A 15,400-nucleotide genomic window follows, 5' to 3' on the forward strand; every position below is an offset into this window, starting at 1 on the left:
TAACTTCCGTGTTGAGTGGGCTCGTGGTGGAATCGTTAATGTGCGTTTAGCTTTTTTATTACAAATTTGGATACATTTAACGATCCATCTGGCTATACCTGCTTTGGAAATGGCGTTGCCTTTGTGTTGTGGAGAGAAGGCAACAAAGAGTTGTTTAGTCTTCCTAAAGTTTTTAGTTCTGTCAATAGTACATGAGGGCCCTCTTTACATCTAGTGTGTGGAGCATCCTCTCAGCGACATTTTGTGGGTTTTGAAAGAAAACAGGCAGTTCAATGGTTTGGTTCATGTGGAACTGCGATATTACTTTAGGCATGAATTTGGGGTTGGTACGTAGTACGACCCGGTTTGCGTGAACTTGTATAAATGGCTCCTGAATGGTTAGTGCCTGGAGTTCACTAACTGTTCTTAAGGAAGTGATGGCAACCAGGAAAGCCACTTTCCAGGTGAGGAATTGAATCTCACAAGAATGGAGAGGTTCAAAGGGTGGACCCATTAGTCTGGTGAGGACCAAGTTGAGGTTCCACACCGGTGCTGGGGGGTGCCGTGGGGGAATCACCCGTTTAAGTCCTTCCAAGAAGGCTTTGATGGCAGGCACTCTGAATAAAGAGAGGTGCTGCCTGTTTTGGAGGTAGGCTGCTATTGCTGTTAAATGGACACGTATTGAGGTGTATGCCAGATAGCATCGGTATAGGTGTAATAGATAGCAGATTATGTTCTGAATAGATGCGTCTAGCGGGTTAATATGATTGTTGTTGCAATAAATGACAAACCTCTTCCATTTGGCTGCATAGCAAGCTCTGGTAGTGGGTCTCCTAGCTTCCTTAATGATCTCCATACAGTCAGGTGGCAGGTTTAGGTAGCCAAACTCTAAGACTTCAGGAGCCAGATTGCCAGGTTCAGCTGTTGCGGATCTGGGTGTTGAATTTCTCCATGGTTCTGCGTCAAAAGCGCGGGTTTGATCCGTAGCCTTTGATGCGGCACCACGGAAAGTTCCAGAAAGGTGGTGTACCATGGCTGGCGTGCCCATGTTGGAGCAACCAGGATGAGTGTCAGAGAGTGCTGTCGCAGTTTGCGTGCCACCAGCGGTATCAACGGCGCTGGGGGAAAAGCGTACGCAAATCTGCCGGACCAGTTCATCCATATCGCATTGCCCTGCGACTGTGGATGTGGGAACCTGGCGGCAAAGCTTTGGCATTTTGCGTTTTCCCTTGTGGCGAATAGGTCCATCTCTGGATGACCCCACTGCTGGAAGTACGGTTGGAGTACTGATGGGTGTAACTCCCACTCGTGCATCTGGTGGCTGTGCCTGCTGAGCAGATCTGCCATCTGGTTGTCTTTGCCTGGGAGGTGTTCCGCCATGAGGAATATGTTCCTCTGAATGGCCCACTTCCACATGCTCTGAGCCAGATGAGAACTGTGGAGAGTGTGTTCCTCCCTGCTTCTGTATGTAGTACATGGCAGTCATGTTGTCCGTCCGGATCAACACGACCTTGTTGCACAGGTGTACTTTGAATGCTTTCATTGCCAGGAAGATTGCCATCAGTTCCAGAAGGTTGATGTGCATCTTCTTTTGTTGTGTGGTCCATAGTCCCTGCACTGTGTAATTGAGTACATGAGCTCCCCATCCCTGGAGAGACGCGTCCGCTGTCAGTATTATTTGTGGAACAGGCTCTTGGAACGGTCGGCCCTTGCAAAGGTTTTGTGGATTCCACCAATGCAGAGAGTTGTATGCCCGACCGCTAACCAACACTAGGTCTTTCAACTGTCCTTGAGCCTGATTCCACTGACGTGCTAAGCACTCCTGAAGCGGGCGCATATGTAGTCTCGCGTGTGGGACTATGAAGATGCAGGAGGCCATCATGCCTATCAACTTCATGAACACTCGCGCCGGAAGGGAGTGTTGAGGTTTGAATTTTGAGATCAGCAGTTGCATGCTGTTGATTCTCACTAAAGTTGGCTGAGCTGTGGCAGCCAGAGTGTTGATTGTAGCGCCTAAGTACTGTTGTACGTGCGCAGGTTGGAGACTTGACTTTGGGTAATTTAGTGAGAATCCCAGATCGTGAAGAAGGTGAATGGTGTGGGACATGTGGGTGGCACATTGTTGTGCTGATTTGGCCTGAACTAGCCAGTCGTCCAAATAAGGGAAGACGTGAATATTTTGTCTTCGCAGATGTGCGGCCACTGTCGCCAGGCACTTGGTAAAGACCCTGGGTGCTGTTGTTACTCCGAAGGGGAGAACTTTGAACTGATAGTGATTCCCTTGAATGGTGAATCTGAGGTATTTCCTGTGTGAAGGGTGTATTGGTATGTGGAAGTATGCATCCTTCAGGTCTAGTGTAGCTAGGAAATCCCCGAGTGAGTAGTGGGAGAACCTGTTGGAGGGTGAGCATATGGAAATGCTCCGACAGTATATATAGGTTTAGGGGTCGCAGGTCTAGGATAGGTCTGAGCGAGCCGTCCTTTTTTGGGATCAAGAAGTACAGAGAGTACACTCCTGTGCCCTGCTGAGCGGTGGCCACTATTTCCATGGCCCCTTTTGCGAGCATAGCAAGCACTTGTGCTAGAGTAAATCTAAGTGTTCAGCTGACATAGGACGGTGCTTTGGTGGTATGTTGGGTGGAGTGGAAGTTAGTTCCAGACAGTACCCATGTTGAATGATGTCCCTGACCCACCTGTCCATGGTGATGTTCTTCCATGCGGGCAGGAACAGCTGGAGTCGTCCCCCGACAGGTGTTAAGTGGTCGGGGGGTAGGGAGAGGGCGTCACTGTTTGTTTTTTGGGGAGGACCTGGTGTTGCCATATCCATGTCCCCTACCCTTGGCGCTGGATCCACGATATCCACCCCTGTTGTTTTTGTCGTAGGTGGTTTGTGTGCTACCTTTAGCATACTGTTGTTGTGACCCCTGGCCCCTTGACGTTCCCCTATTTCCAGTGCGACGAAAGGAGCCACTACGAAATTGTTGGGTTTGTAGCGCCCCCATAGATTTGGCAGTATCTGTGTCTTTTTTTTATTTTCTCTAGGGTAGTGTCAACGTCTGGGCCAAATAAAAATTCTGTGTTAACCGGTAAGTTGAGGATATTGTTTTGGATCTCGGGTTTGAAGCCTGAGATGCGTAACCAGGCATGACGTCGTAACATGACACTTGTGTTTATTGCCCTGGCCGCTGTGTCAGCTGCGTCTAGGGCGCATTTTATGGACGCATTAGTGAGGAGTTGTCCTTCTCTAATGAGGAGCTCCGCTGACTGTTTATACTCCTCTGGTAGGTGTTGGAGCAGTGACTCTAGGGTGTCATAATGTGACCTGTCATAACGTGCCAGGAGTGCTTGTGTATTGGCAATGCGCAGGATATTGGCTGCTTGCGCTGCCACACGTTTGCCAGATGTTTCAAGGACCTCTGACTCTGTCTGGGGGAGGAGCATCACCAGTTGTCTGTGAGTGGGCTCTTTTGCGAGCGTTGGCAACCACCATAGAGTCTAATGGCAACTGACCCCCAATGTATTTAGGGTCACCAGGTGCAGGCTTATATTTCTTTTCAATCCTGGGGTTTAACCCTCGGGCTCTTGTGGTGTCCTTGAAAATGTCTTTGGCAGGCTTCAGAACCCCTTTAAGCATGGGCAGAGTCTTGACAGTTCTTTCCGAAGATGTGAAAGTGTCAAGCAGGAAGTCCTCCTCAATGGCGCCAGAGTGCAGTTCCACCCCATGATGAGCAGCTGCCCGTTCGATAAGGGCATTAAATGCGGCCGTGTCCTCTGTAGGAGAAGTTTTATTATTGTAGAGTTGCGCATCCTGAGCATGTGGCGTGACACTTGGGTCTGTGGGGTCATCCCATGCCTGATCAGGATCCTGTGTGTCATCGGGATCTGCGTCCCCGGGGTAGATGGTATCGTCCCCACCATATTCCTGCATCGGGTCCGATTCAGAAGGGGTAGGAGAAAAGGACTGCGGAGCTAGTTGGAGGGGATGGAAGTGTTCTTGTAGCACTGGTTCCTGCTCCGCCGGTAGCTTGCGTTTAAGAGGAATTTTGTATGGCACCTCTTCCCTGACTGGCGTGATCTTGCGCTTGTGGAGCATGAGCCTGCCAGTGTCGGCGTCGATAAACTGTGGCCCTGAAGGGTCGTGTTCTGTTAGGCCAGAGGTGGTGGACTGTGTGTGGAGGACACGTGTCCGAATTTGAAAGAGTTTCGGTGCCGATGTCGGTGGCAGCCCAAAGGTGATGTTGGTGGGCTCCGAGTGCACTGTACCGGGTGAGGTAGTGTGGGGACCCGAGGTAGAGTGGAGGGCTACCTGGTCCCGGATACGTTGGAGAGATGCAGAGACCTGCTGCACAGCAAACTGAGATGGCGGTTTGATGGGCAGCTTGGTAGTAGGTGTGGAGGCCGACACCGACTTTTTTGTCGGAAGGGGGTCACTGGCTTGAAGGGATGCATCGATAGTCGACGTAGTCGAGGACTTCTTTGGCATCGGTGCTTTAGGCGTCGACGTTGCGGAGGCGGCCATTTTGACTGCGGAGGCGACGGGCTTCGGTGTCGGCGCCGAAGGTGTCGGTGCCTTGTGGTGCACGAGGGCGCGCCTCTTCTGAGGCAGTATCCTGACCGAATAATTTGGGTCACCGATTTGTCTGAGGTGATGGTCTCCCAGACCTGAAGCGTGGAATGTTCTTGTGACATTGGGCGTTGCCTGGTTGGAATGTTGGGGACCCGACCGGAGTGGTATGGTCTGGAGGGAGCAGGAGAAAGTCATTGGGTAGGCGGTGTGGCAGCGGGCGGTATTTGTTTTGCCTCAGTCTTTGTTATTGCCCCTATAGCCGCCTCTTTGATAACCCCTTGTGAAGGTGGACTGAGTGGGGGATTTGTAGGAAGTGGACGCGCTATCTGAGGAGTAGCCTCTAGATGTACTCCAAAAGGAAGAGCGGCGAAAGGAGCGCCTAGGAGGGTGTGACTGCAGGGCTCCCATAGATTTCGCAGTATCAGTGTCCTCCTCCATTTTTTCGAGGGCCTCATCTACCTTTGGGCCGAATAGGTGTTCTTGGTCAAAGGGATGATTTAGGATGGAGGCCTGTACCTCTGGTTTGAAACCAGATATTCTCAGCGAAGCATGGCGACGGAGGAGGACGCTAGTATTAATGGCACTGGAGGCTGTGTCTGCTGCATCTAGGGCACAGCGTATGGAGGTGTTAGTTATTGCTTTACCCTCTTGAATTAATTCATTGGCCCTATTTTTGTATCTTTCTGGGAGGTGGTGCATTATGGTTTCTAATTCATCATAATGCGCCCTATCGTATCTGGCCAATAGCGCTTGGGTGTTGGAGATACGCCCTATATTGGCTGCCTGTGACGCAGTGCGCTTACCTGACGCGTCCAGCAGCTTCGACTCTTTGTCAGGTGGTGGTGCTTCGCCTGACGCCTGGGAATTTGACCTCTTTCGTGCAGTGGAAATCAATAGGGAATCTAGTGGCGCTGGCCCTTTGATATAGGCAGGATCTGTGGGGGCAGCTTTGTACTCTCTCTATGCGTGGGTTAATGACCCTGGCCCTGACTGGGTCCTTAAAAACCTCTGGCGCATGTTTTACCACCCCCTTGAGCATAGCTAGTATGGAGGTAGACCTATGTGCGGTATCAAATGTGTCGAGAAGGAAATCCTCCTCCAATGGGTCAGTGTGTAACTCTACCCCGTGATAATGTGCCGCCCTCTGAAGTAGGTGGTGGAAACCTAGTGAGTCTTCCGGTGGAGATGGTCTGGAAGGGTAAATGTCATCTTGTGGGACGTCTGGAATATCTGGGTTATTGTAGTTGTCCCATGGGTCTGGGGGATCCTGTAGGGGTGGGGTCTTGGGGCACATCCCCTGGATCCTGTTATGGGTACCCCTGATCATCATCGTCTGGAGACGGGGGTCGGAGAGCGATGAGGTGGGGGTGGAGAAGGCGGAGGGGGCGGAGGTGGAGAGGGTGGAGGAGGTGGGGAAGGTATTCTGAAAGGGGAGGTAGCAGAGTCCTTCCTCTTTGGGGGTGGAGGCGGAGCCGGTTTATCCAAATGTCTCTTTTTGGAAGAGTGCCAAATGTCCAGTTTTTGGATCCTTAGTAAGAGTTTTTTGTAAAGGATCCGGTGTAAACAGTTCCTGTGACAATGTTTGTTCCGTCGGCGCCGAAGTTTTCGGGGCCGATGACTTTTTAGGCTTGCCCGTGCCGTGTTTAGCACTGGGCTTGGGAACCTCCGATTTTTTGGTCGGCGCGGAGACAGGCTTCGGCGTGGGAGTGTCGGTGCCGAGGGCCTTATGATGTTTGGTCGGCACCGAGAGACTGGGTTTCTACACCGAGGGCTTTGGTGCGGAGCTCGGTGTCGAGGTGAGGCCGATCTCTTATCCGGTGCCAAAGTGTGTTTATCGGCACCGCTGGAAGGCTGGCTCGAGCCCGGGCCGCCGGAAGGCTTATTTGGCTTCTTCACCGGGCCCGAAGGTGGGGTGTGTGAAGCAGTGTCTCTGGTCTTGCCTAGGCCCGGAGGCGAAGGCGTGACCGAAGCCTTTTTGGGTGTCGGCGCGGGTGTGGGAGGGGGTATATTAATCACGACCCTCTGCGCCGGGGTGATGTCCTCTACATCCGAGTCGTCTGCTTCGGAAGCACTGACTAGGTCCTCTTCGGTGTCCTGCTGTCCCGGATCTTCGACGTCCTCTCCGAAGATGTCTACTGGAACGGAGGTCGAGGAGTGCGCCATGTTTCGTCTGGCTCTTCGATCCCGAATAGTCTTTTTCTATCTGAAAGACTTACAGGCCGGACAGTCTCGAGCCTCGTGTTCAGGGGAGAGGCAGAGGTTGCACACCTCATGAAGATCGGTGTGGGGGAATTTGGACCCACATCGAGGGCACTTCTTGAATGGAGTTCTTTCCATCAGCCGGGACCGGAGCTTGGGTAGGCCCGAAGGCCACCGTCAACGACTGGAACCGAAGATTTGTCGATGAGAAGGTGATTGAGGAGATCGCGATCTTAATACCGCGATGAGTGAGGATTCCGCTTCGATCGTCGAACTGGAATGAATATGCTACTTACCAGTATGCATCTGTTCTTGGCATGTAGGGCTGCTGACATTCATATCTGTGCATAGATCGCCGCCTAGTGTTGGGTCCGGATGTTTGCACGTTGTTGTCCTGGAAGAGTCTTCGAAGTATCCTTGGATAGGTGACTCCTCCCCTGGACTACAGTGCGCATGGGCATCCCCTCCATCCTCAGATTGTTTTTCGCCATTGTGGCAGTGATGGAGTAGATACAGAAAGTGATGACCATGCTTTACAGTAATTCTGAGAGCTGCAGCTGCGACAGGCGCCGGGGAGGAGGGAGGGCGATATGAATGTCAGCAGCCCTACATGCCAAGAACAGATGCATACTGGTAAGTAGCATATTCAGTTCGAGGCATGTGGGCTGCTGAATTCATATCTGTGCATAGAATGTATAGCAGTGCCCTCTATTAGTGGCGGCTACCCGTGCCAGCTGCAGCGGTCTGAAAAAGAGTTTTTAGAACAGCCTGTCCTACAGCTGCCTGCTGTTTTGATTGCACATCCACACAATAGTGTTTAGTAAAAGTGTGTGTAGTGGACCATGTGGCTGCTCTGCATATATCATGCAGGGGAATATTTCCTAGAAAAGCCATGGAAGCCCCTAACTTACGTGTTGAGTGGGCTCGTGGTGGAATAGTTAATGTGCGTTTTGCCTTTTGATAACAGATTTGAATACACTTAACTATCCATCTGGCTATCCCTGCTTTGGAGATGGCGTTACCTTTGTGGTGCGGGGCAAAGGCAACGAACAGTTGTTTTGTCTTCCTGAAGGGTTTAGTCCTGTCGATGTAGTACATGAGGGCCCTCCGTACATCCAGTGTATGGAGTGCCCTTTCTGCGACAGTTTGCGGGTTTTGGAAGAAAACGGGCAGTTCGATAGTCTGATTCATGTGGAACTGCGATATTACTTTGGGCATGAATTTTGGGTTGGTACGTAGTACGACCCTGTTGGCATGAACCTGTATAAATGGCTCTTGAACGGTTAGTGCCTGGAGTTCACTAACTCTTCTTAAGGAAGTGATCGCTACCAGGAAAGCTACTTTCCAGGTGAGGAATTGAATCTCGCATGAGTGTAGAGGTTCAAAGGGTGGACCCATTAGGCGTGTGAGGACCAGGTTGAGGTTCCACATTGGAGCCGGTGGGTGACTAGGTGGAATGACTCGTTTGAGTCCTTCCAAGAATGCTTTGATGGCAGGCACTCTGAATAGAGAGAGGTGCTGCCTGGTTTGCAGATAGGCTGATATTGCGGTCAAATGGACACGTATAGAGGTGTACGCCAGATTGCATCGGTATAGGTGTAATAGGTAGCAAATGATGTTTTGGATGGATGCGTCCAGCGGGTTAATGTCATTATTACTGCAATAAATGATGAACCTTTTCCATTTGGCTGCATAGCAAGCTCTTGTAGTGGGTCTTCTGGCCTCCTTGATGATGTCCATACAGTCAGGTGGCAGGTTGAGATAGCCAAACTCTAGGACTTCAGGAGCCAGATTGCCAGGTTCAGCTGTTGCGGATCTGGGTGCTGAATCTCTCCATGGTTCTGCGTCAAATGAGCGGGTTTGATCCGCAGCCTTTGATGCGGCACCACGGAAAGTTCGAGGAAGGTGGTGTACCATGGCTGGCGTGCCCACGTAGGAGCAACTAGGACGAGTGTCAGGGAGTGTTGCCTGAGTTTGCGAGCCACCAGCGGTATCAACCGCGCTGGGGGAAAAGCGTACGCAAATCTGCCGGACCAGTTCATCCATATCGCATTGCCCTGCGACTGCGGATGTGGGAACCTGGCGGCAAAGCTTTGGCATTTTGCGTTTTCGCTTGTGGCGAACAGGTCTATCTCCGGATGACCCCACTGCTGGAAGTACGGCTGGAGTACTGATGGGTGTAACTCCCACTCGTGCATCTGGTGGCTGTGTCTGCTGAGCAGATCCGCCATCTGGTTGTCCTTGCCGGGGAGGTGTTCCGCCATGAGGAACATGTTCCTTTGAATGGCCCACTTCCACATGCTCTGAGCCAGATGAGACAACTGTGGAGAGTGTGTTCCTCCCTGTTTCTGTATGTAGTACATTGCGGTCATGTTGTCCGTCCGGATCAACACGACCTTGTTGCACAGATGTACTTTGAATGCCTTCATGGCCAGGAAGATTGCCATCAGTTCCAGAAGGTTGATGTGCATCTTCTTCTGTTGTGTCGTCCATAGTCCCTGCACTGTGTAGTGGAGTACATGAGCTCCCCATCCCTGGAGAGACGCGTCCGCTGTCAGTACTATTTGTGGAACAGGCTCTTGGAACGGTCGGCCCTTGCAAAGGTTTTGTGGAGTCCACCAATGCAGAGAGTTGTATGCCCGACTGCTCACCAACACTAGGTCTTTCAACTGTCCCTGAGCCTGATTCCACTGACGTGCTAGGCACTCCTGAAGCGGGCGCATATGTAATCTCGTGTGTGGGACTATGAAGATGCAGGAGGCCATCATGCCTATCAACTTCATGAACACTCGCGCCGGAAGGGAGTGTTGAGGTTTGAATTTTGAGATCAGCAGTTGCATGCTGTTGATTCTCACTAAAGTTGGCTGAGCTGTGGCAGCCAGAGTGTTGATTGTCGCGCCTAAGTACTGTTGTACGTGCGCAGGTTGGAGACTTGATTTTGGGTAATTTAGTGAAAATCCCGGATCGTGAAGAAGGTGAATGGTGTGGGACATGCGGGTGGCACATTGTTGTGCTGACTTGGCCTGAACTAGCCAGTCGTCCAAATAAGGGAAGACGTGAATATTTTGTCTTCGCAGATGCGCGGCCACTGTCGCCAGGCACTTGGTAAAGACCCTGGGTGCTGTTGTTACTCCGAAGGGGAGAACTTTGAACTGATAGTGATTCCCTTGAATGGTGAATCTGAGGTATTTCCTGTGTGAAGGGTGTATTGGTATGTGGAAGTATGCATCCTTCAGGTCTAGCGTAGCTAGGAAATCCCCCTGAGTGAGTAGTGGGAGAACCTGTTGGAGGGCGAGCATATGGAAATGCTCCGATAGTATATATAGGTTTAGGGGTCGCAGGTCCAGGATAGGTCTGAGCGAGCCGTCCTTTTTTGGGATCAAGAAGTACAGAGAGTACACTCCTGTGCCCTGCTGGGCAGTGGGCACTACTTCTATGGCCCCTTTTGCGAGCATAGCAAGCACTTCTTGCTGGAGTAAATCTAAGTGTTCGGCTGACATAGGACGGTGCTTTGGTGGTATGTTGGATGGAGTGGAAGTTAGTGCCAGACAGTATCCATGTTGAATGATGTCCCTGACCCACCTGTCCGTGGTGATGTTCTTCCATGCGGGCAGCAACAGCTGGAGTCGTCCCCCGACAGGTGTCAAGTGGTCGGAGGGTAGGGAGAAGGCGTCACTGTTTGTTTTTTGGGGAGGACCTGGTGTTGCCATATCCACGTCCCCTGCCCTTGGTGCTGGATCCACGATATCCACCCCTGTTATTTTTGTCGTAGGTGGTTTGTGTGCCACCTTTAGCATACTGTTGTTGTGACCCCTGGCCCCTTGACGTTCTCCTATTTCCAGTGCGACGAAAGGAGCCACTACGAAATTGTTGGGTTTGTAGCGCCCCCATAGATTTGGCAGTATCTGTGTCTTTTTTTATTTTCTCTAGGGTAGTGTCAACGTCTGGGCCAAATAAAAATTCCGTGTTAACCGGTAAGTTGAGGATATTGTTTTGGATCTCGGGTTTGAAGCCTGAGATGCGTAACCAGGCATGGCGTCGTAACATGACACTTGTGTTTATTGCCCTGGCCGCTGTGTCAGCTGCGTCTAGGGCGCAGTTTATGGACGCACTAGTGAGGAGTTGTCCTTCTCTAATGAGGAGCTCCGCTGACTTTATACTCCTCTGGTAGGTGTTGGAGCAGTGACTCCAGCGTGTCATAATGTGACCTGTCATAACGTGCCAGGAGTGCTTGTGTATTGGCAATGCGCAGGATATTGGCTGCTTGCGCTGCAACACGTTTGCCCGATGTTTCAAGGACCTTTGACTCTTTGTCTGGGGGAGGAGCATCACCAGTTGTCTGTGAGTGGGCTCTTTTGCGAGCGTTGGCAACCACCATAGAGTCTAATGGCAACTGACCCCTAATGTATTTAGGGTCACCAGGTGCAGGCTTGTATTTCTTTTCAATCCTGGGGTTTAACACTCGGGCTCCTGTGGTGTCCTTGAAAATGTCTTTGGCAGGCTTCAGAACCCCTTTAAGCATGGGCAGAGTCTTGACAGTTCTTTCCGAAGATGCGAAAGTGTCAAGTAGGAAGTCCTCCTCAATGGCGTCAGAGTGTAGTTCCACCCCATGATAAGCAGCAGCCCGTTCGATAAGGGCATTAAATGCGGCCGTGTCCTCTGTAGGAGACGTTTTAATATTGTAGAGTTGCGCATCCTGAGCATGTGGCGTGACACTTGGGTCTGTGGGGTCATCCCATGCCTGATCAGGATCCTGTGTTTCATCGGGATCTGCGTCCCCGGGGTAGATGGTATCGTCCCCACCATATTCCTGCATCGGGTCCGATTCAGAAGGGGTAGGAGAAAAGGACTGCGGAGCTAGTTGGAGGGGATGGAAGTGTTCTTGTAGCACTGGTTCCTGCTCCGCCGGTAGCTTGCGTTTAAGAGGAATTTTGTATGGCACCTCTTCCCTGACTGGCGTGATCTTGCGCTTGTGGAGCATGAGCCTGCCAGTGTCGGCGTCGATAAATTGTGGCCCTGAAGGGTCTTGTTCTGTTAGGCCAGAGGTGGTGGACTGTGTGTGGAGGACATGTGTCCGAATTTGAAAGAGTTTCGGTGCCGATGTCGGTGGCAGTCCAAAGGTAATGTTGGTGGGATCCGAGTGCACTCTACAGGGTGAGGTAGTGTTGGGACCCGAGGTAGAGTGGAGGGCTACCTGGTCCCGGATACGTTGTAGAGATGCAGAGACCTGCTGCACAGCAAACTGAGATGGTGGTTTGGTGGGCATCGTGGTAATAGGCGTGGAGGCCGACCCCGACTTTTTTGTCGGAAGGGGGTCACTGGTTTGAAGGGATGCATCGATAGTCGACGTAGTCGAGGACTTCTTCGGCATCGGTGCTTTAGGCGTCGACGTAGCCGAGGTGGCCATTTTGACTGCGGAGGCGACGGGCTTCGGTGTCGGCGCCGAAGGTGTCGGTGCCTTGTGGTGCCCGAGGGCGTGCTTCTTTTGTGCGTCGACCGCGTCTGCTGCGGTGAGCTCGGCGCCGAAGTCTTTCTGTACGTGTTCGGAGCCGACGACTTTTTTCGGCGTCGGCGCCGGGGCAGTGGACTGTTTCGACGCCTTTGATCCGACCACCACCAGTTTCGCTTTCGATTTTGAAGGGACTGGAGCGATGGATGTTTTTGGGTTTAACAACCCGGTCGTCTTGGGTAATATTGGCTCTTGCATAGTGTTCGATGCCGGGCCGGAAGGCGGGGCCGAGGAACCATGGATTAGGTCTTTGGTAAGGCCCAAAGTCGATCCCTCGACCGGAGCCGGACTACTAATTTCAGCCTCCGTTTCGACGGGTTGGCCTAACTCCTCGGGAGAGCTGTCTTCTTCAGCCCCATAGGCTTCGTCGAAGTCCCCTACCTCGTCGACGGCTTCTTCACGTCGAAAGAGCTCTTAGTCATCGTCGTCCGATCGGGAACCATGCTCCGAAGCGGGGCTAGATAGTATTTCTTCCACGCTCTCGGCGTCCTCGTCCTCGGTGCTGAATATGTTGGTGGGTGCGGGCGCTGCCTGCTGCGCCTCGAGCCTCGCTGCCCGTCGGTTCCGTAGAGTTTTCTTGGATCAGAACCGCGCGCAGGCCATGCATTTCGATTCGTCGTGATCCGGCGAGAGACATTTGTTACAGACCGGGTGGACATCGATGTGAGGGTACTTGGCGTGGCACAACGGACACCTCTTGAACGGAGTTCTCGATTCCATCGTCGATGGAGCGTCGAAGTTTGGACCAATTCGATTCGAAATTTGGAAGAGGGTGTGGAGCACTAGAACTAGTAGTCGACACCGAACGGTAACTGTACTGACGAAAACTATAGGCCTTTTGGCCTAAAACTAAGTATTCCGAAGTTGAGCTAAGATAGTTGCATCCGAACCCCAATGGCGGGAAAAAACAATCTAGGGATGGAGAGGATGCCCATGCGCACTGTGGTCCAGGGGAGGAGTCACCCATCTCAGGATACTTCGAAGACTCTTCCAGGACAACAATGTGCAATCATCTGGACCCAACACTAGGCGGCGATCTATGCACAGATATGAATTCAGCAGCCCACATGCCTCGAACAAGAATGTGATCAAGTGCCTCTTGACGTGGTCCTCCCCACCCCCCCTTTCTGCCTGGAAATTGATGTGGTTTCAATTGTAGTGCATATGGTCCCTGCCAACAGGGTCCCCTGTGCCAGTGCTCCTTCCTTAAAACTGATCCATAATTGGTCCTTCAGGCCACCTGTATGTCTCTAGTAAACGGTACCTAGGGCATTGGGATTGAAGAGGGCTTCCCAAGAACCCCTCACATAGGCAACGCAGATTGCCACTACAGCATGCCTGGCCTGGTGGAGACAAAAACGACAAAGTTGACATGGCACACTGCCTGTGTGCAATGCAAACTAGCACTACATTGCTGCTTTGTGCCCTCCCCCGTGCATGACCTTACCCCCAAAGCTTTGCCCCAGCAACAGATTTTCTCCCCCATGAGCATTGTGGCTTTGAGCCCCCCAGTCCCCATTTAAACAAACTGGCCCAACTCTGATTTTCACCTCTGCACACGGCTGCCCCTGTGCCGCAGTTTTGATACCCACCTGAGCCTTGCCCCCAAAGACTGGAACTGTAAGTGTGATACTTACCCGTATAACCGCATTTCTCCACAAAATAACATTAAACTGCTCAGAAATTGTTCAAAGGTTCGACTTTTGAAAGTGAAAAGTATTTATAAACGTACTTACCTTATTGTAACGATCTTGGTCTTACAATAAAGTACACACAAAGCTTATTTTCCTAAAATGTGTATGGATCTCCTATTTCAGTTGTGTCCATTATTGGTCAATGTTGTCCAATAAATGCCTTACATTCCCCTGTGTTAAGAATAAGGTTGCTCCTTCACACTACAACTAATAGAGCTCTTTGAGTTTTCCATTGAGCCCTGCACAGTTTTGGGAAACCCCTTGACTCTGCTCACGGTATAACTACCTAGTGGCACACCATATAAAGAACCAGCTTCCTACATCCCGTAGACTAACACTGGGTATCTGACGCTGTGTTGCACCACTTTACCCAGCTGCCCTAGTGCGGATGGAGGTGAACTGTTGGTGCTGTCTTGGACCTTGCCCTGTACTCCTCTTAAGTCCTGAGGATTCGCCCCGTAAGTCGTTGTGAAGAATTTCCTACACTCAGGTTCTTGAATAATGTACTATGCAGTTTCTAAATGTCACTTTATAAAGAGTTTCAAAACGGTTTGAAATGGAGTGCTCAAGAGCAACCCTACAAGCAGAAAGTGTGGTAGAAAGAGAAAAACCTGACTGCATAGTTAATCTAAAATTATCTTTCGCAGAACCAAATTACCTTTTTGAAGGCAGTGTTCTGCTCTGGTTGCTGGGTGGTTGTGCCTTGCAACTGAGAGGTGATGGGCTGCACCTGAGTCATTACATTATTGTCAAGGACTGGAGGAGATTGTGGTTTTGATGGCTGTTGGAAAGTCTGGAGAAACTGCTGGAGCTTATGGAAGAGGGAAAAAAACAAGTTATTTCAACAAAGTACAAATTTATTATTTCCATGTAGATTTACTGGTTTTTAAAGGTGACTCAAGGGTTGGCATTCCATATTAATCTACGGCAAAAAAGCAAGAAGAAATACATTTTATCACCCAGGAGGTAGAACACCACTTTGGTTGTATATGAACAGGTTTGTTCCCGGACAGGTTGTGCAGAAGGGAAAATATTGCTGAAGAATTTTAAGATACTTTTCAGACAGAGAACAAGAAAAGAAAGTAATACTTAAAGCAAACAGTACTAAACCCCGTTTGAGAACAACGTCAATCAATGTTCACTATGGTTATATTAAGAAAGCAATATTTATTTCATGCAAATACTGGACCATTCAAAACATATGCCCTATACAACCAGGAATAGACTCTACTGTATCGGTAGGAGTGATACGCATAAATGCTTGAGGGGATGTGATGGAATAGGCACTTTCTTTCACACATTGTGGGATTTCCCCTTATTACAGAGTTACTGGAATAAAATTACGCAAGTGATGGCTAAGGTTACAGAGCAGAGTGTCCCACCAGATGGACAATGACATATACTATGTGATAGATCTGGGGGTCTCTAGTTGGCAGAGGTATACACCTGAGA

General features: G+C 50.7%; 1 protein-coding gene across 2 annotated transcripts in view; it reads right to left on the bottom strand.

Moving 5' to 3' along the window:
* The window catches only part of SCAF4 (SR-related CTD associated factor 4), an 872,346-nt gene that overhangs the window by 666,326 nt on the left and 190,620 nt on the right, over nt 1–15,400 (bottom strand). For both annotated transcript variants that reach the window (XM_085623106.1, XM_085623105.1), the window contains exon 10: nt 14,607–14,759. In XM_085623106.1, the coding sequence (XP_085479232.1) occupies nt 14,607–14,759 (153 nt within the window). The remainder of the gene's footprint in view (nt 1–14,606; nt 14,760–15,400) is intronic.

The sequence above is a fragment of the Triturus cristatus genome, chromosome 8 (genome assembly GCF_964204655.1).
Source record: "Triturus cristatus chromosome 8, aTriCri1.1, whole genome shotgun sequence".
Classification (NCBI taxonomy): domain Eukaryota; kingdom Metazoa; phylum Chordata; class Amphibia; order Caudata; family Salamandridae; genus Triturus; species Triturus cristatus.